This window comes from Embiotoca jacksoni, unplaced genomic scaffold (genome assembly GCF_022577435.1).
Source record: "Embiotoca jacksoni isolate LCO1_2020_lvr unplaced genomic scaffold, fEmbJac1.0.p SCAF_50, whole genome shotgun sequence".
Classification (NCBI taxonomy): domain Eukaryota; kingdom Metazoa; phylum Chordata; class Actinopteri; family Embiotocidae; genus Embiotoca; species Embiotoca jacksoni.
In genome coordinates, this window is record NW_027185404.1 from 1,440,201 (window position 1) to 1,466,505 (window position 26,305).

The 26,305-nt window shown below is 41.3% G+C and overlaps 1 protein-coding gene across 3 annotated transcripts in view; it reads left to right on the top strand.

The window, feature by feature from the left end:
• grik2 (glutamate receptor, ionotropic, kainate 2) overlaps window positions 1-12,606 on the top strand; it is a 269,550-nt gene extending 256,944 nt beyond the window's left edge. For 2 of the 3 annotated variants that reach the window (XM_069171981.1, XM_069171982.1), the window contains one exon: window positions 11,735-11,984. In XM_069171981.1, the coding sequence (XP_069028082.1) occupies window positions 11,735-11,899 (165 nt within the window). In that variant the 3' untranslated portion in view covers window positions 11,900-11,984. Of the gene's footprint in view, window positions 1-11,734 lie in introns of all 3 variants that reach the window. The other variant, XM_069171980.1, reaches the window with a different exon arrangement.
• The last annotated feature ends 13,699 nt before the right edge of the window (window positions 12,607-26,305 follow it).

A 26,305-nucleotide genomic window follows, 5' to 3' on the forward strand; every position in this document is an offset into this window, starting at 1 on the left:
ATGTCCCACAACTATGGCAGAACCTCTGAAGATAAAGGGATGCATTACTCCTGACAAAAGTAAGCTGAGATTTATTCGCCATTAACGTGATGTGTGGTTCGCCTGTGACCAGCAGCAACTCAGATCATATGAGTTATATACTGTGATCCATTCAATCGGTGTATGACGAGTTGACAACAACAGGCTGAACACAACACAGGCTTTAAGTCACCCGTTGGTTTGTGAACGTTACGAATCCTCCAGTTCAGATTCTGTCCGTCACCATCTTGCTAGTTTGGAGCGGTTTGGAGCAGGAAGTGACCATATTTGGACGAGCTGGGGGAGGAGCCAGCGGTGGATCTGACCGATCTGATCGGAAACCTGACGATACTACGCCCCGCCCACCGATAGCTGTAACCTGACTGCACCACAGGCCTGTCAATCAAACAGACACGCCCCCAAAAACAGGTCTTCTTGAATCTTCTTTTCTAATGAATGAGGGATTATTTTCAGATGGACCTCCAGAAAACTAATAAGAAGGAGTGACTTTAGCTAACAACACCGAGATAACTGATGGACACATTCTATTGACTAATGTGAGTCGATGGAGCCGCAGGTTCTTTGGAGCCGACCTCTAGTGGCACTTCTGCATCGACCTCATTTTTCATATCTTGAAGCTACATACAGTCTGTGGTAAAAACCCATTCTGATATTTAAAGCTGACACAAAAGGGTGTCTCTGTTGAGGACTGTCCCAATAAAAGGTCATCCGGCAAGGCGCCGCATTGGCCAAACAAATGTATCCAAGCCCACATACCCCAGTGGATTATTTTATAGATTATCAAAATGTAATTTTACTGACTAAAAAACACACAGACTCAGTGTGGATGAACATTTGTTCAGGGTAGTTTGTACTAATTTTTAAAGTTACGTTTTTTTTTTAGTTGTTTTCTAAATCCTGGAATGCAGATGTATTTGATTTACCAGACGGGGGCCTGTACTGTGGACGTGGACTAAATGTCTCCAGGGTTTGTCAGTTGTTACAAGCACACAACAAATTTAATGAAAACCATCCAGGACAACGATCCGAACCCAGATCTGACTGCAGCGCTCCAAATGTGGACGGCAGCTCAGAGGAGCCCAAAGATCAGACAAAACCCCCCGAGCAGCGAATCCTTTAGTGCCCACAGTAAACTGAGGGTTACAACGCAGCCCTGCCTCCATCCCATCTGCATCACAGCTTCACATCTGCTCCTCTCCCATTCAGGCTAAACGGAGTCCATTAGTTCAGTCTCACAGGTGAGGGACCGTCACATGTTGGACTCTCGGAGAACTGGAGAGTATTCTTTAGTTTTTAATCAAACCCCAGCCGACCAGCTGTGAGCCCAGAGGTGACCGTGCTAACCACGGCACCCGACTAAACATGTACTCCATAAGTAATCTTCTGATTACTTTTAGACAACTGCACCTATAAAATGCTCAAAGAAAGAGATTAAAGCACTGATATCCCCCCAGAAATGTCTTCCTGATACACACTGTGATGAACCATTATTCGTCGGTACGACCAGCCTGTTTGAATAATCACACAGACTAAATGTACCTTTTTGCTTTCAGCGTTGGATTTACGAGCTTTCCGTTCCCCGTCCTCTCAGCTATCCCACAGTGCTTTGTGGCGCTACAGCTGCGGCTGATTGTCAAGCGTCATAAAAACTCTGTAATCCAATGACCCTTAGCAGCCGCCATCAATCCAACGTGCCACCAACAGGCAGCCGGGATCGCAATGTGTCCCCTGAGTGCAGGCGGGGCGGCCCGCCGTTCCCCGAAGCCTGCAGCTATACGGCTGTTACTGTTACTGAAAACACCGCCGTTCCATTTCATTTTACAGCAGAGGAAAATCAATAGCTATGTTTCAGAGTGGCTGCGACCATTAACCAGTACAGTGTGGAAACAAACATGGGAAAAACTGATATTTAGCATTGTTAGCATTATACAATAAATGCTTTACTGCTCTTAAGGCTCCTTTCATCAGTTCAATTATTGCATCAAATGACTGAACGCATCAGGACTGATCTCTTGATTATTGTTTTTTTTTAATTTTCTCTCTAATCAGCCTAATTTTCAACAGCGTTAAAAAGCTCTTAATATTATTTTTAACAATAGTTTTGTTCCTGCAGCTGCTCATCTCTCGGATGCTGAGCAGGCTCAGTAGAGGGTGTCGTTTTCTACTCTCACAGTGACTCACGAGTCACATTTGAAGAGATGTCAGTTGGTCAGATTATATCCTCTTTTCTAGATTTTATATTAATAAGTCTTTATTTTTTATCAGTCCATGAAATACTTACATTTTCCAACAAATTGGACAATTTATGAATAAATATAACCATCATTATGCAGCTACAGCATAAAAGTCAATGTCTTATAACAACAACAATGAGACCAAATTGTTAACTCAGAGAGAATCAGTTGATTATATTCACTGTTGCATGCTGGGTAATGTTGATAATGGACAAACGTGTATTCTCTCATCATTTATCGTAGATGGCCTGAGATAAGATGTTTTGGACATAAACAGTTTTTATCTGTCAGAATGCAACTTTTTCTGACAGAACATTCAACATGAGTTCATTTTGACCTAAAAGAACACAACTTTACATCTTTATATGTGTTTAATTATGATCAGACATGGTAATCTGATCCATGTGTCCATGCTAATTTGCAATGCAAAGTATAATATTCAATCATAAATTAGAGTATATATGTTATCCCCATACTGAGCAGGAAAATGTATCAGTGTAGGTTTAATGTTGGTATTTTCTAGTTTTTGGATTACCTAGTTCTGTGCATTGGGTCTTTTAGCGTGTTATTTTTTTCCAGCTAGAACTCCGCCCCCTCCATGTAAAATACAGCAGTCTCTTTATGTGCTTCATGAGTCACAGGTAGGGCAGAAAACAGCTTCCTCTCAGTGTCCAAAGATCTGTCATTTAGATTCACATTTTTAGAGCTGACACAAACACGAACATGTTCAAACTGTAAAAAAAAAATCTGATTTCTAATGAACGTACCAAAACACCTACCCATCCATGTATTTGCTTTACCCTTTTATCCTTGGAGATATGTGGGAGGAGCCTATCTCAGCTGACATCGGGCGAGAGGTGTGGTTCACACTGGACGGGTCGCCAATCCGTCACAGCTCTAAACTGCCAAAAACTGACCAGAAAGTCAGTTAAAAAGTCAGAAAGCTTTAACCACAATTTTGTGCAACTGATTCTGTAAAAAACAGAATTCTCATCTCTGTTCTGATGTGGAACTTTGTCAAACTCAATGCAACACATAAAGCGTGGATTCAGCAAGATTCTGGACACATACAAATATGAAGTGGAGAAAGCGTTAACATTGACGACTTTTCTAATGTGTTGCGATCCTAAATTCACATTTATCACAAGACTGACTAAAATGCAAAAATGTACATGCAATGTGGAATTTTTTTTTTCTGGCCCATTGTGATAGTTCACTTTGACACATGTTATTAACAATAAAATAAATCAACAGCTTTTTAAAATGAATCAGCGAAGCTAAAAAGTAATGATAGTGATTTCTTTCTTTATGTAAAATCAGCAAAACTTCACCACAAAAAGTTCAGATAGCTGAAACTTGGAAGTGTAAAGTTGCATACAACTTTTCACTTGTTTGACTGTAAGTGATGTCATAATGCGACTCGGATGATGCAACAATTTGCATTTAGCCAGTTAGTGTGAGAAAGTTTCATGTGAAATGCAGAGCAACGGCAGCCAATCAGACGCTGTGACACATGTTTGTTGCACAGTGGTAAACAAATTCTAACGTTGAAATGATATGATAGCTTCTCTGGATCCAAATGGTTTGTTGTTAGGCATTTCTGGCACTTCTTTATCTCTGAATGGGCACAGAGCCAGATTAATAGTGATGGTGAGGGTGGCCTTCAGTTCCACTACACCTGAATGAGTCTGATTCTTATACTCACTAAATGTCCTCACACTTCATCACTTTTACATTCCTTCCACCCACATGGAAATACCATTCGTCTGTACTGTGTCTCAGGGCTGCTGATTTCTTTCACACACAGAACCTTTTGTTTGTAACAGTAAACTCGTATTAACTGGGAGAACTCTGTAGTTTCCCCCGGATCAGGACCGGTCCGGTCCCAGCTGCTGCTCTTGTTTCACACCGTATATACAGTATGCAGATGCCACAGCAGCTTACGAGCACAGACGAGAGAATGTGAAGGAGCAGCGGTTAAATTGGGCGTGCGGCAGCACCGAAGTCTGTTCCTACGAGATACAACGTGCATCAATAAGTGATGATGTTGGATGGGCCTGTAAAACCCTCGCTGCTCACTGCTGTTCTGTTGGTGCACATGTGGAGATGCCTGTCAGCTTTATGTTTGTGCATAGATTTATTTATGTCCTGAACGACTGAGATTCAGCTCACGTCTTGTATTTCTGAGCGGGTGATGATGTGAATCACTCTTCTAAAAGGAAGGTGTTCCTTCTTACTACGATCATTAATCTGTGAAGTCACTAATGACCAGCTAGCCACCAAACAGATCAACGCTGATGCGGTGCTCAGTGCTGGTGGATGTTGATGGCAGCTGTCTGATGTGGTGTGAGTGTTTTTCCACTGCACCGCGTAGCAGTGATAAACAACGCTGTCACAGAGAACGGAGAGCAGCGGCGATGTCATGAGGACCAGAGCGTTTCAAAAGCAGACATAAGTTCGGCATCGTCATCCTTACTGTAACTATTAACTAACGTATGACTCTAAATGTTCAACTCAACAGCTGCTCTCATTTCAATGTTCCTACATTATAAAGTTACTGACAATCACATTTTTTCTTGATTTTCTTTCTGCACAATGTTGACGTCAGCGTACTTTTTACAACTCCAAAGGTGTTTTAGTGCTCTGGTGTGGAGCTCATAAAGTCTATATAGTTTTACATAATGTCACCGTGTTCATGCATCACGTGAGTTTCTGGAGTCGTCCATGTCTTCAGGCGCTGGATGATGATGTCACTGAACCAACCTCTGGATTACGAGTGTAGTTTGGTGAGCCGTGAGGCCACGATGCAGCGTGGAGGATCCTCAGTAGAATCTGTCCGTCTCTACATCTTGAGTTGGAGCTGCAGATGGTCGGTGCTTTGAGAAACGACAGATCTGCATCAGTTACCGTCGTCTCTGCTCTGGTTCTGAATGCAGCAAATACACAGCTTCATAAAACTTCTGTTTTTACCACAATTGTTCCGTTTTCCGCCGTCACTGCAGGCAGTGTGTGCAGCCGTCTGATTCATGCTCTTGAACAGACCTAAAATGTTGTCACTGCTTCATCAACACCATGAAGTGACTCAAATGATGCTTCGCTTTGATGAGTCCTTGATGTTGAAGCTACAACCTGCACAAAGTACAACAGCAGGTCCAGTGAGCCGTGGCATATTCCCTTCAGTGGTGTCTGAACACCAGAGCTGCACAGACACGTTGACGGCTCCATCGTAACAACATCCACCGGAGGGAGAAAGGTTCAGTCGCTAAGCACTGTCCTTACACACAAGAAGAGTTTCTGCAGTAGATCTGGAGGAATTGTAAAATCCCAGAAACTCACAATGAGTCTCCAGGCTGTTTTCACTGTGCACTGTGCATGTGAACTGTCCCACGGTACTCGTGTCAGTCGATCCATCAGCTGTCAGTCCATAAAAGGCGAACACTAATGCTCGTTACACTACTGACATCGAGAGCAAACCACTGGTCTCCTTCTGAGCGGCGTCAGACAGTCAGTTGTCTCTCCGTCATAGCTGCTCCTGTTATTTTGGCCGGTTGTATTTCACTCATGAAGCAGACCGCCTCGTGTGCTGTCATCTCTGCATCGGAGGCCTTTTGCTGAGGAATCAAACAGATCTGAAAAGAGTCAGTACATCCCGCTACGCTCTGTTCTACGTCTAACAGCAGGGCAGAGATCGGACCTGCTACTGTATCAGAGTTACTCAAATTTATCATGTTTCATCAGTTTTTGGGTGGTTTTTCAATCAGTTTGCACATCCACAACCTTAACAGATGGGCCGACAGTCTGGCACTGTTTGTTTCTCCTCTGCTGTGAGACACAAGGAGCACAATTACTGTCCAACGTAGACGCTTGTCAATGGACGGGTGAACTGTTCTGTTCCAAAATGCCTCGTCGGAAAGACAATCCTCCTCTGGTGCATCAGTGCGGAGGTCTCTGTTGACGGGGAAGTTGTGGAGGAAGTTTTGTGGCTTTTTGAAATGAAAAGTTTTTTGGATTTGGATTTAACAAAAAACGTATACCAACTTATACTTACAACAAAAACGTATACACCTGAGGTGCATTTTAAATCGACTCCCCAGCAGGATTTCACCTTGTGCCACAGAACCAAAAGCATTAAACCATCACTCCTCAAAACTATATATATATATATATATAGATATATATATATATCTATATATATATAGATATATATATATTTAACGACGATTGCAAGGGACAGAAGAGCGTTGGGTCATACAATAAAAATAGAATAAAACAAAATGTGAAAATACTTTAACCACCTTGGAGTTGGGTGTGGCCCCTTGAGGTTGGCGGCTATGCTGCAGAAGAAACTCAGCTAACATTATGAAAAACACTTCTGCTCAATGGAAGCATCTCTGATTGCTTTCTCATTAGAAGGTTTGTAATGTAAAACAGCAAAATCAGGAAAGGTTTGGTTTGCACTTGCAGTAACTTCCCAGAGTTCTGCCTGAGAGAAGTCAGTGAACAGTAGAAGAAAGCTGATATCTGACAGAACAGACCGGAGTGGAACTAAACTTCAAACCTCAGACATTTAAGTAGAAGTTTAAAACGTGGAGAGCTGAAGACAGGGTGCATTGATGGGCCGGCTGTGTTACCACGCAGGACCTCAGCAGCACAGCTGAGCTCTGCTGTGAGGCTATACTGGAAACGCATGCTATCAAAGATACAGACTGTCCAGGGCTGCTGGAAAAACCCTCCCGGTTACATTTTAAAGAGTCTAATTGGAAAAATGGACAAAATTCATTCTGCAAAAGAACAAGATATAAACAGTCTTTTTAGATAACAAAGTTCTGCCAAACACTGTTATTTGTATCCATCATCAATTGTGTAATCCTTGCCAGTAAAATATTCTGCAGTATATACTATATATTATATTATTATTATTACTAAATTATGTATTATATTAGATGTGTTTCATTCTTATGTTTCTACTGTCTTAAGGACAATTTAACTGCCTGCACATCACAGTCAAAGTCTTCTTTTTGATGGATCAGTTTCTCTTTAATGAGCGTTGGGATAAATTGTATTATTTCATTATTCATGAATCTTTGCATTAATTACATATTCATGTACTCATAGCCAGCCAAGCTCTACACAGTGAAACAGTTATACACAGTGTCCAGATGTTCTTCAGTATGATAATCACAATACTTGGCGATATTTAAATGGAATCTGTAGGAATCCAGCTGTCTGAGGCTGGAAAACACTCCTGTCCCCACTGGAGATTCATTTGTGTTTAAAAAGTCTTTCATCACAATCTGTGGAAACTTTAACTGAGGACACATCAGAAATTAGCACCCAATGTGACAGCCATCCAGAGAAAGGTGTGTTTAGCTTCTCACAAAACCAGAGTAGGAGCAGTGAAACTGTGAACATACATGTGATTTTACTAATGTTGGGTTTTCCTGCAAATAACAACAACAGTTTTAACTGCCTTAGTAACAGCACCAAAACTATGAAGCGAGGTTGGTGTAAAATATTTTTTTTTAAACTTCATGAATATCAATTAAAAGTAAGAATTTGAGCGAGAATAAATCCTATAAATTGCAGACAAATTATTTGTGTAATTTAATAAACTACTGGTCTTTTTGAAGTTCTTTTGTTTCCAGTTCTGCCTGCCTCTGTGGATCCGGTGCTCTGGTCCTGTTCTTGTGCTGTCGTGATCAGAGCCCCTCTGGTGTCCTCTTTAAGCCACCCGTAGGATTTCTTCATGTCAGCCACTTGCTCTTTCTGCTGATGAAGAATCCTATGGAGGGTTTCCCACATGATTTTCTCTTCTTCCTCATCACTTTCTTCTGCCCCTGAGGCACTTCTCTTAAAAGTTCATCCAGGGTGCCATCTTCCTCATGTATTCATATGGTTATGCTTTATTTCATCCTGGACAGGTTTCTCAGGATTCTTAGGATACTGGACTTTAGGTAGAAACCTCGATGCATTGTGAGGAATTTTTGTATCTTGACATCAGTGGCATCTATCTTCTCCCGTGGTCACCCTTTTCCTCTTCAGTGGATGCAGCTGTCATGACTAGTGTTTCCGTATCATCTCTAACTCTGCTCTCATCGTGGTCAGCTCAGTAACTCCATGCTGCTCAGTAATGTTCCCAACCTGCTCAAGACTCAATCTCCAGCTGGGAAAGCAGCTTTCTTCTGTTCATTTTAGAGCAGTAGGAAGTGGAGGGACTATATAAGTAGAAGGTTGGTCACAGCCAACTTCAGTCATGGCCAATCATATCAGTGTCTCTCATCCCCTTTAAAACCACTGTGATGCAGTGTATCGTCAGTTTCTTAATAGCTGAAGAAGGAGCATATCGATACCACCAGCCAAACTTTAGGCAGGAGGAAACTGACAAACTTGTCTGGAGGTTGAGACTCATAATCACAGAATTTATGGAATTACGCGTCAGCGTTCACAGCTTGCGAAAAGGTCACTAATATCATAAATATGTCTTCTAGTGATATTAGAACCGTTGCCCAGCGTAGGAAGAGGTTCAATGATAGAAGACAAAAACCTGTGTTTTATGGAAGCCAAACATCAATTAGAATCAATTAAATGTCAAAGTGACCAAAGAACACTGATCAATTCAGTGAAATCAGGTGTTGGAACGATGTTAAGGAGTGAGCTTGATGTAAACTATGCACACATAAAGCTCCTGATATAACTCATTTATTAACAACGCTGTTAAAGAGCAATGTGCTCCAAATGTCACTGATGTTGAGGTGGTTGTTTGAGTGTGAATATTTTACTTTTCAATAGATAGATAGATAGATGGATGGATGGATGGATGGATGGATGGATGGATGGATGGATGGATGGATGGATGGATGGATGGATGGATGGATGGATGGATGGATGGATGGATGGATGGATGGATGGATGGATGGATGGATGGATGGATGGATGGATGGATGGATGGATGGATGGATGGATGGATGGATGGATGGATGGATGGATGGATGGATGGATGGATGGATGGATGGATGGATGGATGGATGGATGGATGGATGGATGGATGGATGGATGGATGGATGGATGGATGGATGGATGGATGGATGGATGGATGGATGGATGGATGGATGGATGGATGGATGGATGGATGGATGGATGGATGGATGGATGGATGGATGGATGGATGGATGGATGGATGGATGGATGGATGGATGGATGGATGGATGGATGGATGGATGGATGGATGGATGGATGGATGGATGCTTTATTAATCCCACAAGGAGACATTTTTTTCACTATAGCAGCATTATAGATACAGGAAAAGCAATAAAACAACAGAGTAAAAAAATATTAAATATAAAAATGCACAATATATACAATACAATAGAATAATATTAAATTAAATTAAACTAACTATACAATTGTTAATCATCTCAGCACAGCCAGCTTCACGTTGAGCCACAACAATTGCAAATGGGCACTGCACCAAAAGGCCAGTGTGCCTGAATCGTATGAAAACAGGGCCTTCACAAACTTACACAATTTATTTGTTTGAAACATATAAGGCTTAGTATTGATTTATTTTTTTGCTTCAATAAGTTCTATTCTCAAATTCCTCTTTTTGTTTGAATACATTAAAACTAATCTAATTCTATACAAATAATCTGTTTACATCAAGTAACAGAGCTCTCTAGTGGCCATGAAATTATGATAGGAGCAAAGAAGGAAGTCAGAAAAAAAATAAACGTTCACAGACAGAGGAGATCAAGCTGGAAAGATGGACCAGCAAAAAAAAAAAATCATGCTGCAAAGAGCTAACTGCTGTTAGTTACACCTGTTGAGTTTTCATGGCCACCCTATATTCTCTTAAATGCTTGGAAGGTGTTCAGTTCGTTAAAATCTGCACTAGATTTGCAGATGCAAAAACTAGATGCCACTAATTCCTGCACATTATTCCTTTAATCATTTCATAACCTTTACCATATGGTTATTACTGTCATGGTTACAGTGGTAACCATGATATCAAAGCTTCCCTCACCTTAATGAAGTAATCAGTTTAACCCAAACCACAATTTTTCTCAAATCTATGTCCTATTTGCTTAAAAACCAAACCAGTCCTTAAATGTAACTGTGACAGAACATTAATGAGATTTATATTTCCACAGAGGCACAGATTAGAGATATTCTGCTGCTTCAGGCATCAGATGGAAAAAAAACACTTCTCTATCAACGAGCATGAAACGATGATGTATTTTGACATTTCATTTTGATAATTAGTCAAGATTTTAGCAAATTTTCCCTTTGGCCCATCAAGGAAGTAGTGGTTTCATTCTAATACTGTAAGGCAAGAAAATGATGCCGACCTAAGAGACTTTGTGTGTTTTGGAAAAGGTGCACGACTTGCTTTGCCACAATAGAAAAATGCACAACTGTAATTCACGGTAGAGTACATATTGCATCTGTATGTACTACAAGAACAACTCAGTATCATTATGAATTACGCTTTCATTGGATAGTCCTGCATCTTATGATTAATTACTGTGCCTATTTGAGTCTCTAATTTAATATCATTACAGAAGCTACATCATTGTTTGCTCTTTTGAAACTGCAGTGTTTCACTTACCTTATATTTGTGATTTCTTTCCAAACCTTAGTCACATTTAGTTGCCATGTGCAGATGGTGTGGAATGAATTCATCTTGAACATCTCACAGGTCCACAGCCGTGCTCGTGGCTCAGTGACAATGCACCATGTGGGCAGCATGGATGGATGTATGGCATCCACTTAATGTCATGTTAATTCATCCTCAATATGAGGATCATGGTAATCCATTCTGTATTCGTTGAGGCAGTTGAGGCACCAGTTGGGGCCAGTTCTGTAGAACTGTGCAAAGGTTCACACCCTTCACTGAGGTTGTCAAAAGGCATCATGTAAAGCATCGATAGTAACTAATGAATAAATATACAAGGAAGTTAAAAGATTAAAAAAAAAAAAACAGAGGAAGAAAAGACTTCTGAAATTTGTTGGACTAATAGATATTAGATTGATTGTGCACAGCAGTTCTAGAGAATACAAGTGTGGTATGTTGGAAACAGAAAGTCTTCCTATGCATCAGACACAGTATTCACTAAAAGCACTGCATGAGCAGCAACAGCCACAAACCCACCACTGCTGTACTCTGACTGTGTTGAGTAATTCAATGCCTTCGCACCTCACACACTTTTATGGATCTGCACCTCCCTCCATCCTACGTCCTCCCCTCCCATCCAGCACACCCTGTGTTCCCAGCCTGCTGCACTGTGTAATTCACCATTTTCCTTCTGTGGCAAGTCTGAGATGAGATGGTGGGTGGTGATTGGGGGATGCAATGAAATGAGACTGCCCACAGGAGAGCAGGTTTGTTCTCTTGCCTGTAACGTTTGGACAGGGAAAGTGGTCTGAAATGGATTCTGTTCTCCTCTTTCTCTTCCCCTCTGCAGAGGTCCTTCTGCAGCGCGATGGTGGACGAACTGCGGGTTTCCCTCAAGTGCCAGCGCCGACTCAAACACAAGCCCCAGCCTCCCGTTATGGTGAAAACAGAGGAGGTCATCAACATGCACACCTTCAACGACCGCAGACTGCCAGGGAAAGAGACTATGGCCTAAAGTGGGAACCTCAATCACTTTCTCACCCTCTCACCTGTACTGAAGTGGTGTGCCAAGACACTGGGGAAAAGGGTGCGGGGAAATGGTAAAGGGGAGCAGCGGTTGGGTTATTTTGAAGTTAGAGCAGAGTTGCTTTGCAGTATATCGATTAAATGTCATACTTGTTTCTTTACGATTAACTAAGGATAAGAGATTCAACAATATTTCCTGTGGAAATAACGTGAACATGGGTGAAATTTCAGCGAGTTACCTCATTACCTTGGCAAGGCAACGAACTACAGGTGCCAGGATTTTCAAAACCCAGGAGGCAAAGAGAGACAGTCTTGGAACGAAATTTAAAAAAGGCTAAATGATTGGACCCATCATCTTTAGCTGCTGCTCAGTCAGCCTTTCATCGCACAGCTCCAAACAGGCTGGACGAGCAGCACCCAAAGCATCTGAGAGATTATGAGGGATGCTACCTGGGTGATTGGGGAGAAAGGTTTGTAAAGGAGTGTTCATTTTTAAATGTTGTGAAGAGAACAACCACACGGGCTCTAAACTATATCGAACCCGATCCCTGAAAAGGACGGCAAGCTCAATGCCCCCAAAATGTACACAGAGGCATTGCTTTGTCACATATGATATTGATTGACATTAAAATGGATATGCTGTATATCATCCATCAGGCAATAAGTTTCAGAGTACTAACACTTTTAGTCTTTAATGGGGTGTGTGGGGTGGGGTGGGGGGGGTTAGGGGGAGTGGGGTGATTTTTTTTTTTAGAAGCTATGAGGTGAAATTGAAACAGAGGATGCTACATTAGGAGTGAGCTGTAAATGTCCAAGTATCAGTCAGCAGTCACAGAGGATTCGGTGGAGGTGCTTTCAGATAGTCAGTGGTTATCATCGTTGCTGGCTGCAACATCAGCGTTCTGACAGCTTCTGGTGGCTCCTGGACACCACAGGATAAACTCATCACACTGCTTCACAGGATGGAGTGTCGCTTAAAAAAGGGGAATAATGAGCAATATGACATGATAATAAAGATGATAATACAGTAAGCTTTGCCAATTAGTATAATAAATGATACCACCCTGATGTGTCTGTTCTCTGCCGGTGGAGAGATGTGTCGTTCAGATGACTCTGTACCTGTAAAAGCCCCTCCTGTATCCTTTCCCTCTCTGTGGTGTCTGTGGTTGCCATGGTCACACAGCGATCGCCAGCGGCAGCAGCACAGAGCCGTTTGCATCCACGAGAGCGGCAGCCGCCGTGTTTACTGTGAACACGATCGCTCGCTGTCTCAAAACACCCGTAACGTCAATAAGAAAGAAACAGCTCACCAAGTCTAAATTCACAGCAATCACACAACACACAAACTCTATTTATTCAAATATTTATTGTTTTATTTATGAAACTCTTTATTTATATCTCTATGGACAGAATGTTCACTGCTGCAGTGAATACACCTCACTTCAACTCTGTATGGGAACACAGTTTTTTTTTTTTTTTCTCCATTTGCTCAGTGTCAAGTTTCCAGTTTCATTTTGTACTTCTGTGGCTTTTTTCTGTCTTTAGCAGCAAAGCTCCACATTTACTTGTGCAAATGCAATTTCTATGAAAAGTGTTTTTGTACGAAGAGAATCAAAATTTTGTAATAATTTTTATCAACACTAAACACACCGTGAGGAGTGTCATCCATGGCAGAGGGGTGGGACTCCAGGCTTGTAGTTCAGAAGGCTTTCCTAGACACTAAACAGAGCTCACACACAGACACACACAGACACACACACGTGTGCAAGATGCACCCATCCTCCATGGAGCAGATCTATACCAATTTGTACTTTGCTCTCCAACAGATACGCAGCGCAGCGCATCAGTGACGTAACGTTGTTTTGGAGAAGAAGAAAAAATTAACTATTTTTATCATGTAAAGGAATCATATTTAAAGAAAGATATTTTTACTTCACATGAAAGAAGAGTAATGATATCACTGGTTAGGGAAAATATATAGTGTACACACACACACACACACACACACACACACACACACAGGTAGGGAGGATGTTTGTTGATGATGCTTATCATTCTACACCCCTGATTAATGATAGACTGCTAGAATCCAGTGCTGAGCAATCGTGTGTAAATGGTTTTAAAAAGGAAAATGATGTATTAAAAAATTTAAGAACACTTAACTAATTTTGAAATTGTTGTGAAAACAAAATGCCGTGCACACAGTTTACCCTTTGAAGTTGATACACAAGTTTAAAGAAAATAAAAAAGTATTCACAACTTTCACCTCGTTTGTCCCGTTACTTAATGGAAGGAGGCTACTGTGACATTTTTAGGCAATTTTGGATGACACACTCCAGTATGAAATGTTCATGATATTTTGGAAGACATCCAACAGAATGACATTTTGGATGAAATACTTTGCTACAACATTTTTAGGACAATTTGAAAATATTTTGGGTGATATTTCTGTGATATTTCGGACGAAATACGGTATTTTTACAATATTATGGACGAAATATGATAGTGTGAAATTTTCATGATTTTTCAGATGACATACTACACCATTAAAGTTTTAGGAAATTTTGGACAACACCGCATGTTAATAAAATGTTATGACATTTTGCACGACGTACTATAGTGTGACATTTTTTAATGATATTCATGACGATATATGATGGTGACATTTTTACAATATTCCGGATGACATATGATAGTGTTACATGTTAATGCCATTTTTGACAACATAATGTGGTATTTTTGTTTTCACCGACAGAATTTGAGTTTATTATTAGGTTAAGATGGAACTATAAATGACAACATGAGATATCTCTCAGTGGTTTGAACATTTAAATAGTAAGTTTGTAGTTCAAGTCAGAAAAACAAACAAATGGATACCAAAATGTGCAGCGTCAGATGAAACGCCAGACCAGTTGTACTCATTTCAGTGACTCACATGGGCAAATGTTCTACTAACAGCTGTTTGTTAAATTGTCATTTATGGATTAATGTTATGTTTCACGTCACTCTTAATTTTTGAAATAGATGCTGGAAAATAGTACTGTATTAATAATGATTGCACAAGTAATATGTCTTCCACAACTGTAAAACAAGTGATCAAGTGGCTGTCTTGCCCAGTTTGATGTTTGCTGTGTATTTTTTTTGTTCCATTTATTCCATAACTCGAATGTCTTCAGTTGTCTTCCAATACTGGTAAAGGAGTCTTTTCAGCGCATTAAACTGGATACATGGTTAGAAATTCAGCCATGAAACCACCTCACTCAGCACTGAACCACTTGACAAGGTCACTGCATAACCAATCCCTGACCTCTATCGGGGACTCCAGTCATTGCAAGCCACAATGACTCAGCAGAATAGCAGCCAATCAGATTAAAGCACCCATCTTCTTTGCCCTGACCCTGAGGAGAGGAAGCTGTGGAGCCAAAGATGACATTAAACATGTTTGAACTTTGCTGTGTTCCCTGCTGTTTGGGGGACAGTGGCCTCACAGTATCTGCTTGACCTCAGACATTGACTTCATGCATGCCTGGCAGCAGAGTGACCCCGGCATCAGAGCCGTGCATATTTGAGCTGTTTACATCTGAAGGTGCTTAATGATAAATCAGGGCTGTTGGTGAGGGAGCTCCATCAGACTGAACATACAGAAGCTGCTGCATTTCATGTTCACATCCGCCTGAACTAAATGACTTTTTGGCTCATTTACAACCTTTAAAAGTGGACTTTTACTTCATAATGCCATATTACAAGCACATTCTTGGCTGACACCAATAGTCCCATCACAGATGAACATATGTTTATATTTACTGATGATGAACAGTAAGGTTCATGCCAATTCTGGTCCCTTGGATTGAAATCAGCGGCACATTTTCAGAGAGGTTTGTCTTTATTTCAAAAGGGAGATGCATATTGTTCAAACTGTCCAAGTAAATTATTGGATAGTTTGGTAACAGCTCGCAGTGTAGAAGTCAGTTAATAGCTCTAAATGATCTAAATAGCTAAATTAGTTAAAAATTAACTAAATTAGTTTCTCAATAACTGTTATATAACAGTTATATTGTCAAAACAATACCCGAATAAAAAATACTTGACGGGCACGATATAACAGAACAAAGTTAAAGTCTAAAGAGAACATTTTAATTTTAATTTAGCAAGCTGTTTGGACATGATGAAATTGTATTTCTTCTATAAATCAGAATTCTGGAGACGAGCACAACTTCAAATTATTACCCCCCAAAAAAACAACTTTGAGAAAAGTCACACTAACCTCAGGGATCCTCCAGATTTACCAGCTTCATAGTTATATATACTGGGACTTAAAGTATTTTAGTAACCTGTGTATGTCAGGGCCTCCTAACACCAAGAATATTATGAATTTTGCATAATTGTAATTTTAGCTCTTTCTCTCAGTATGCAATGAAATAAATTTACCTGGAATTAGGTAACTTCTTTCCATGAGGTTGAGAAGTGAGTTCAGTATATTTCTGTGAAAAGGTGAGCCAAAGCACTGCGACACACCTGCTGGGATTACTATCTTGTCACAGGAGAGTTGCAGCAGCAGCTTCACCACTTAACGCTGTTGTAAGTGGAGGAAAAGGATCGTATACCCAGTCGTCATCAGAGAAGTATGAGCTCATCCATGAACAGGTTGGTCAGGAAAAATCTGTCAACGGGGGAAACGTGTTTGTGAGTCCTTCCTGCTGCTCTCAGTAAACTTAAACTTAGTATACAGTTAAAAAGACAGGGTGGTGTAGTGGTGTAGTAGTGTAGTGTAGTAGTTTTGTAGTGGTGTACTTGTGTAGTGGTATAGTAGTGTAGTTGTGTAGTGGAGTCGTGATGTAGTAGTGTAGTGGTGTAGTGGCATAGTAGTGTTGTGGTGTAGTAGTGTAGTGGTGTAGTGAGGTAGTTGTGTAGAAGTGTAGTGGTGCAGTAGTGTAGTTGTGTAGTGAGATAATTGTGTAGAAGTGTAGTAGTGTAGTGGGGTAGTTGTGTAGAAGTGTAGTAGTGTAGTGGGGTAGTTGTGTAGAAGTGTAGTGGTGCAGTAGTGTAGTTGTGTAGTGAGATAATTGTGTAGAAATGTAGTGGGGTAGTTGTGTAGAAGTATAGTAGTGTAGTGGGGTAGTTGTGTAGAAGTGTAGTAGTGTAGTAAGGTAGTTGTGTAGAAGTGTAGTGGTGCAGTAGTGTAGTTGTGTAGTGAGATAATTGTGTATAAGTGTAGTGGGGTAGTTGTGTAGAAGTGTAGTAGTGTAGTGAGATAGTTGTGTAGAAGTGTAGTGGTGTAGTGGGGTAGTTGTGTAGAAGTGTAGTAGTGTAGTGGGGTAGTTGTGTAGAAGTGTAGTAGCGTAGTGGGGTAGTTGTGTAGAAGCGTAGTAGTGTAGTGAGATAGTTGTGTAGAAGTGTAGTAGCGTAGTGGGGTAGTTGTGTAGAAGTGTAGTAGTGTAGTGGGGTAGTTGTGTAGAAGTGTAGTAGCGTAGTGGGGTAGTTGTGTAGAAGCGTAGTAGTGTAGTGAGATAGTTGTGTAGAAGTGTAGTGGTGTAGTGGGGTAGTTGTGTAGAAGTGTAGTAGTGTAGTGGGGTAGTTGTGTAGAAGTGTAGTAGCGTAGTGGGGTAGTTGTGTAGAAGCGTAGTAGTGTAGTGGGGTAGTTGTGTAGAAGCGTATTAGTGTAGTGGGGTAGTTGTGTAGTGGTGTAGCTGTGTAGAGGTGTAGTTGTGTAGAGGTGTAGTTGTGTAGAAGTGTAGAGGTGAAGGAGTGTAGTTGTGTAGAAGTGTAGTTGTGTAGGAGTGTAGTTGTGTAGAAGTGTAGAGGTGTAGTTGTGTAGAAGTGTAGTTGTGTAGAGGTGTAGTTGTGTAGTGAGATAATTGTGTAGAAGTGTAGTAGTGTAGTGGGGTAGTTGTGTAGGAGTGTAGTTGTGTAGTTGTGTAGAGGTGTAGTTGTGTAGGGGTGTAGTTGTGTAGGGGTGTAGTTGTGTAGAGGTGTAGTTGTGTAGAGGTGTAGTTGTGTAGAGGTGTGGTGTAAATGTATGAATTGATCTGTATCAATTTTTTTACACAATGGAACCGTCGGTGTAAATATTCCTGCAGCTGAGACATCAACGATCTGTTCATTTTACAACTGAAAGTTTGTTCGGGGAAAATATTCTGTTCCTTTCTCTCATCTCAGCCTCTGAACCTTTGTCTCATCTTTTGCAGCTTTTAAAGGGAACAAGAGGAATGCATGTGATTGGTTATTATTAAAACTCACTCCAACTCCCCCTGCTGCTGTTCTTTTCCTCCCTCTTACATTGTATTCAGCCTCTTTTATTCCAACAGAATAGCACTCACCAACTGTTTCCTCTTCTCTTCAGGAGAACAGACACCTTTCTTGTCTCTTAAAGCCAACAGATGGCAGGAATAAAAGACCCTTAACCATCAAACCAGAAAAAAATAAATCAAACGTGCTCTTTGTCATCATCTGGACAACAAGTGAACAGTGTGAATACATACAAAGTACTCACACACACATTTGTAAAACACTTTTCCTTATTTTGTAGATCATTGCAGCGTGACTGTTGGTGTTTCTCTTCTTTGTGTTTATGTGTGTAGTTGTCAGCCTCTCCTTCATCTCACAGGTGGGATGTTAATCTTGATCCTCCACCTCTGATGCCAGATCCCATTAACCGACTAATTATCACGGCTGGTGAGGGGTGGGTTTGATCTGGACATGTGACAGCAAATACCGTCTCCATAGCTACAGCTCACATCTCAAGATGATCTCCTGTTGATCAATGAACTGCTTTAATAAAGCCTTTAATAGAGCTGCAGCAGTGATGAAGCAACATTAAAGCGCAACAACCCTTTCTCAACATTTCAACTTTTTTCCTTTCTTAAATCAGTTATGATGTAGAGCTAAACATATCTGCAGTTCTCAGGTGAACAGTCAACATTTCAGATTCATGTGAGTCCTTTGTGAAGTTCATAGTTAAATTATTGACATGTTCTGCAGGGCGTGTTGAGTGACATGACATTTCTAATTTTGTTTTGTGCTCACAAAATTCTGTCTCTTTAGAATAGATGAATTATTTTGATGTCAAAGTGTATTACGTCATATGTGTGATTAAAAACACGTAGGATAGATAGATAAATTGAAAATAATACAACGTCAATGCAACAACAAGTGGTGCACCTGTGAGCACTCCAACTACAGTCAGTTTACCTGTGTGCAAAAATGACGACACATTAAATTTCCAGTTAAAGCTAATGGCTTGAACGTGGTTATAAAAGAACTTGTGAACACTGTAGCTTTCATAATGAAGGAATTACCTGAACAAGAAAGAAACCAGGGGCCGTATTCACAAAGATTCCTCAGAAGTTCCTCCTAGTGGTGAAAATCTAAGAAAATTCTTTGAGTTGTGACGTTTTCCAAGAATTTCCCCAAAACGGAAGGAGTTGATCCTTGTAAAGATAAAAGTTATTCACACAGCATCTTCACCCTTAAGAGAGCTGCTAAGGAGAACAACTGTTAGGAGGACTTTTAACAGGCTCAATCATTTTTTTAAGCAGAGAAGAAAATTGCAGAACTACAGCGAGGTCAGAGAAATATTCTTGAAATGGGCTGGAGGAGTGAGTGACAGAGCAGCTGATGAGCCACACTGGTTGACTTGGCAATCTGGCACCTGGAAAAGATACTCAGGTATATAAGCAGGAGAGTTTAATGAGGTGATTGTTTGCAGGTTCACCACCAGGGACTCATCAGGAACCAGTGAGGGAGAGGTGGGAGCAGGAGCACAGGAAATGTCCACACAAACAGAGACAGACAGGAGACACAGGAGACACAGGACACACAGGGAGGAAAACACTGGGGAAGAGGTGAATGTATCATTTGGGACTCTCACTTTCTACCCATCAGTGACTGAAGCAGCTGAAGGCCAACACTTACCTGAGAATATATCTGAATTATCATTTTCATGGTGGTCCGATCGCCGGCGGCATCGAGTAAATATCCACCGATTGCAATTGGTAGAACTATTAATAAACCACTTTATAATGTTTTAGCAACATACTGGTCCTTGAAACTTTTCATGCCTCCAATGTTTGAGTGCATGTGTGAACAAGGGCTTTTACGGTTGAAAAAAGGGATGGGTTAGTTTTAGTAATAGTCAGAGTAAACACTGCGACGACTCTGTAGAGTCATTTGAATATGTCGTAAGGAAAAAGTTTTCAGATCATTTTGAAATGGAAACACTTGAGGGCGAGCTGCTCATAAGAGGTGTAAGATATGATAAAAGACATAGCAGCAAAAGTCTTACCTAAAAAGCATTCCTGATGTTGTATTGTCTTTTTCAGAGGCTCACGCCTGGTTTCAGGTTCAGCACCGGACTTCAACCAAGTGTCGACAGCTGATCCATTTTTGGAAGCTGGAATTTCCAAATATGGTTTATTTTCATGTGTTTATTCAGAGTGAGAGCAGCAAAAAGAAACTTTCTTATATTTGTTGCTTCTGATTTCCTGAGAGATATATGAGGACAAGAGAGGTTAGATTTGCCATACTGATGAGCGGGACGCGGCTGTTGGTGGTGGGAGGGATTGGGCCTGAGTCATGTGCGCTGGAGCAGAAACACATCCTGAGAATCTGCGATGCTGTGCTAAATCATAGGTAAAAAATTCACAGGGTCTAGCCAAGCTTATCATGTAACAAAAACAATGGTAACACCTTGAACTGTGTCAAGAAGCCGGGATGGAACACACTGTAAATCCTCCCAGAAACACACACACACACACACAAAGCTGGAGGGAATGAAAAAGTAGGTGGGAATCAGAAAGAAATGAAAAGTCTCACCATGCGGAATACGATGCTCGATCAGATGACAATGCATTTCTTCCCCGTGTTATTTAGGTGTAAATCTGGTGCTGGAGAATAAAAGCGTCTCGGCCGCGGTGTTTCTCCGTCTGTGTACCGCATTAGATTATTGGGCCACGGGGCTGAGCGGTTCAGGGGAGAGCAGTTAAAAGGGAAAGTCACAGGCGTTTATCCGCCTCTGATCCCCCCCACAGGAGCTTTACACGCATAATCCCAAATTACACCGAAGTAAGACTACCCATGCCTCACAAACCATGACCAGATTACACAGATTGACACCCATGCAGGACTAAAGGAGCGTGACCAGATTACAGTGTGAGACCCACCTGTAGGGACAGTGTGGAGTCCCTCTGAGAGACAGACCCTTTGAGACAGATGGATTTTTCTTTAAAAAGTAAACTGCTCATTAGTTTCAGATGATTTGCCGTCATTCAATTACAGCCCAGTCTCAAGATGTGTTAACATCTACATTGGTCCATTGGTGCCCTATGAGATACCTACATTTGGTTGTCAAAGAAGAAAGTCAGGTGATGGAGTAGAAAGAGTAACCATATCCACGTAGGAAGGACGTTAGTGTGGTTTCGGAGAGTCTGAGTCGGTGTGGAAGTCAAATCTGTGGGAATTGTTGAATTGTTGGCTTTCTCTATATAATGTTGTAAAGTTCCGCTGTAAGGACTTTAATATGTTAAGTGCCATTACGTGTTGTGATTTGGCGCTATATAGATAAAATTGAATTGAATTGAATCTATGTGGTTGTGTTTTAATTAACATAAATTTACATAAATTGACTGATGTATATGACAGAAGGCTCCATCTGCATTCATTGTGTTCCCGTGGAGTAATAAGTATGTAATTGGAGTGCATGCACAGCTCCAGTCGTCAGTCGTGTGAGTCGGACTGTTAATCATTTTAGCTGTTATTCTGTCACTGTAAAGTTTTGGTATTTTTCTCAGGAAAGAGAATAACATTTTTGATTCAGAATATCTTTCCTATCAAACAATTCCAATTGGAAAATGTTATCTGTTTTTGGAAATGTGAAGAACCGGCCCATCCTAATATGCCTTCTACTACCAATACTCCAGTTAAAATATTTCATATGCTGGCTGTAAACATTATATTATAGAACAAAACAGTCATCAAAGGTCAAAACATTTTTATAGTAGTTCAACAAGGCCTTATGCACCAAAACACTGACCTATCAAAACCAAATGATACAGCAACTGCCAAAATTATGATTTTATATGTCCCACTGGGTCCAAGGTGCGGTGCCATTATCTAAGAGCATTGTTATGAGCAAAGCTACTAGAAACAGGATTTTTTTTTTTTTTTTTTAATCACCTCATAATCTGTTTCTGTCAGGAGTTCAGTTTTGTCCTCCGTTTTGCCCCCGATCACCTCTCCTCCTGTGTCCCCTGTCTTTGTCTGTGGCCACGCCACTCACCTCCCGTGGCCACGCCCCTCACCAGTCCCAGCAGATGCAGCCACTCACCCCTGATCACCACCTGCAGGTGTGCTGCATCTCCCTGATCACCTCCCCAGACTATATGTAACCTGCCCCTGCACAACTCTGGTTGTCGGTGCATTTTTGTTTAGCCACCCGTCCGTCCTCTGTCTGCTCTCCGTCCGTCTTCCGTCTGCTCCCCGTCAGCTCTCCGTCAGTCCTGTTCCTGTTCCCGTTCCTCCGGCCTCTGTGTCTCCTGGGGATATCCCCGTCAAAATCATCAGTGGGTGGAGTTGCCCTCCCGGCTTGGAAGATTGTTGACGCCGTCCCTTCCGCTGGTCTGCCGGCTGCCCTGTTACCCGTGTCCCCCTGGAGCTGTCGGTTGAGTTGCCCTCCGGAGAGAGCCCCGGAGCAGTCGGTTGAGTTGCCCTCCCGACTGGACGTAAAGTGGACACGCTCGGTGCCACATTTTGGTTTGTAGTTTTTTGTTTGTTTTTTCGCTGGACAATAAAGACTGTATTTTTGGAACTTGAAAACCTTGAGTCTGTGAGCTTGCATTTGGGTCCTGGAAAAACACCCCACCACATAACAGTTTCTGCTGCAACGAGCTCAGTCTGCTGCCGGTCGAATGAAGACAAGCTAAAGCCATCAAGGCCGTGGAACTCCTTTTATTTCCTCTGAACTCAATACGAATGAGGAATACTTTGGAATACTGTATGACAAAGTATAAATATAAAAGTGTTTTTGTATGGATCACAAATACTTAAACATAGTACCAGGCCACCTCGGTACCAGAGGACCTCGGTACCAGGCCACCTCGGTACTAGAGGACCTTGGTACCAGGCCACCTCGGTACCAGAGGACCTCAGTGCCAAGCCACCTCGGTACCAAAGGACCTCGATACCAGGCCACCTCGTTACCAGAGGACCTTGGTACCATGCCACATTGGTACCAGGCCATCTCGGTACCAGAAGACCTCAGTACCAGGTGATCTCGGTACCAGAGGACCTCAGTACCAGGCCACTTCGGTACCAGGCCAACTCTGTACCAGAGGACCTCGTCACTGAAGGAGCCATGCTTGGCAGTCTTCAAATAAAGATACAGATACAGGCTGGTCCAGGGACGGGGACAACCGGGGTTAAACATGATCAAATGCTTCATGTTAAAATCCTGGTGGACTTTTTTACGTATGGGGGTGTTACAGGTGTGAAGATCTATACTGTTGATAAGGAAGTCTTCTTTTGTTGATGGTAATAAACATTTGGAGGAAGTGGTGACGTCTGAAGATACTGATGATACTGCCCAGCTAGCCACGATACTCTTGAGCAAAACCATCCTGAAGAACTGCTGATGAACAGGTTTAACTTATGATGACACCTTGTCAGTCAATAAAAATCCAAAGTACTTGGTTTGTATTTCGAGTTGAATCATTTTACCAAATGCTTGGAGACAAGAGAGGCATATTTTATGTTTAGGAAACAAGTTTTGAAATTCATTGCAATTGTTGCATCTCTGCTGAAAGCCGTGTGGTCATTATTCAGTCTGCTTCAATAATCATGAAGGGAAAACAGAGCTACAGAAGAAGATATGTCCCAATTCTATACTCAGTAAGCTGATAATGTATGATCACTGTAGAAAAGTGACTGCATGAGTTACAGTCAAAACAATCATTATGCATACTAAAATAACACAGTTTGAACAGTATTACCAGTGAAAATGGGGTTGGGAAGTGCACAGTATATAAAGAATATCTGACCAAGTTTTTTCTTGACCTTGAGGTTCTATATTTATAAAAATCTACAACTGCATACCTGAGTCACTAAAGTGAAGCAGAGGCTCGCTACATCTTCACCCAACCAGATAAATAAAAGTAAGGAGCAGTGACAGGCAGGATAACTCATAACTTTGATCATGCATTATAAATTCTGGATGTATTATTCATATGGGCGGAGAAGCACAGCTCAAGGATGTGGCCTTTTTCCCTTCTCCCTGGTGCTCACTCCTACATGAAGCCCTGTTTTCTCTCCACTGCCTCTTCTCCACCTGCAAATCAGAAAATCTCTGCCCTGTGCCCCCCCCCCCCCCGAGGTCTCCTCCTCCACCTATTCACAGTCCGGGGCTCTGCCACGGCTAAGCACAGACTCAGTGCAGAGCAGGACCTGTTGGTTGGACAGCAGAACCGTCACTACTACTGTCTCCTCTGTTCCAGTGTGATGTGCTGTGAGTGAGCTGAGGAAGGCAGCTCTGGATTTATGTGATCAGAGAGAAGGAAAGGGCAAACTTTTGCATTCAATTGGTCGTTTTTGATGACAACAAACAAATGAAATTAAATCTCCAACAGATGCAGGAACACATTGGTAAATGCAGAAAAAAAAAATCATTTTAAAGGGAACGTTCTTAATTGCATTTTTCTCTAATTGTTTTTGGAGATTTGTGCTCACACATCTGAATATTGGGAAGCACCACACAAAGGTGAGAGGTGACCAATTGGACCAGTTGGATGAAGCAGCAGGGCTTCCTTTATTTGTTGTTTGTTTGTTTCATTTGGATTTGACCTCGTTCGACACTTGCTTTCTATTTATTTGAATTCTAGTTTGCTTTCATCTGTTTTGAAGGTCAAATGAAAAAGAACCTTGACCTCCATGTCGTGTAATTCCTGATGAAACATTTTGTCTGTGACGACTAAGATCAGGATTCTTGGATCTGGTTGTTTGGACCTCCCCAGCTGGAACAAAATTGAATGCTGGCTTCTCATACTTAGCAAACAGTTGTTTATTTACAGATCCAGCTGTTCCAGACCAACACTGCCATTCATTTAGGATCGTGTCCAAACCACTTGATGAATGTAGTTACACTATTATTTTCTTCTGAAGCTCAGTAAGCGCCATTGTGATGCTGTGATGCACATTATAGTATGTCCTTGTGCAGACATTTTCAAACCACAAAAAATAAGACCTTTATGAAACTATGTTTATGAGCAACTGATCTTCATAGCTTGAACAAGTTCCAGACTGAATGTACTACTGACAGGTGATGGTTTACGTACTGCTGTACATACTGAAGTACAGCAGAACAAACCGTGCTGGTAAAAATGACTACAAATCTCAGAATTGAACTGAACAGAATTGAAGTAACAAAGACATTCAAATATGTTTTGCATTAATTTGTTTCCTTATCCACATAAAACTAAAACCAAACACCAGCCTCATGTTTATACAGGACAGAGAGCGCAGGTTATTTTGACTAATGCTCATTTTAGTGTAGTGTTTCGACCTGATCCATATTTATGTTGATAGGGACGCTGTTTTATTCTCAATCAGTGTTTTGTGTCACACTTGTTTCCCGAGATGCTTTCAAGGACCAGTTAGAGCTGATTTAGTTCTGTGATTAATAAATGGGGTTGTCATTATCAATCTACAATAATTAGCAACCCTTTCAGGAAAACAGACTTTAATCAACTAATAATCAAAGTAAGCTCTGCTGCTCACTGATGTATGTACTGATAAAACTTCCACACTAGTAGCCTTGATTCTGGCCTTTTCCAATCTTTACTTGTATATCATATATTTTGTGTTCATTCAGTAATAATAATAATAGTAATAATAATAATATGATAATTAATGATAATTGTAAGAGAGCGACAGTGTTGAGAAGAACCTCCTCAGATGTGTTTTGTTCCTTTGTACGTAATCATATCTCTCATTAGGTCTTTTTTTCCCACAGCTTGTCAGCTCAGTGATGGAGAGGCTCATCTTCCACTTCATAATGACAGTAATTTGGGGCCACAACAACCCTTTGGACTAATTTGCTCTACACTGTCGTGGCACTTTTCTGCAATCCATCTTACAGAACGATAAAGCTGTCTTGGAATCAAAGAGCTGAAAATGTGATCGCTAGGAAGTTTTTGGCCAAATTTAATAATGAAGATCTGTCACCTCGCGTCTGGGCCCTATTCCACCTCGGTGAATTAATCCTGCTCTATCTCCTTCCTCCCTTCCGCTTTCCCATGCTGTCAAAATAACTCTTCCTCAAATCTTCGTTGTCCAATGTTCTCTCTGTCCGCGTCCTTCTCTCTGTCCGGGCCAATCAGTCTCCGGTCCTTTCTTCTTTAAATGTCATAAC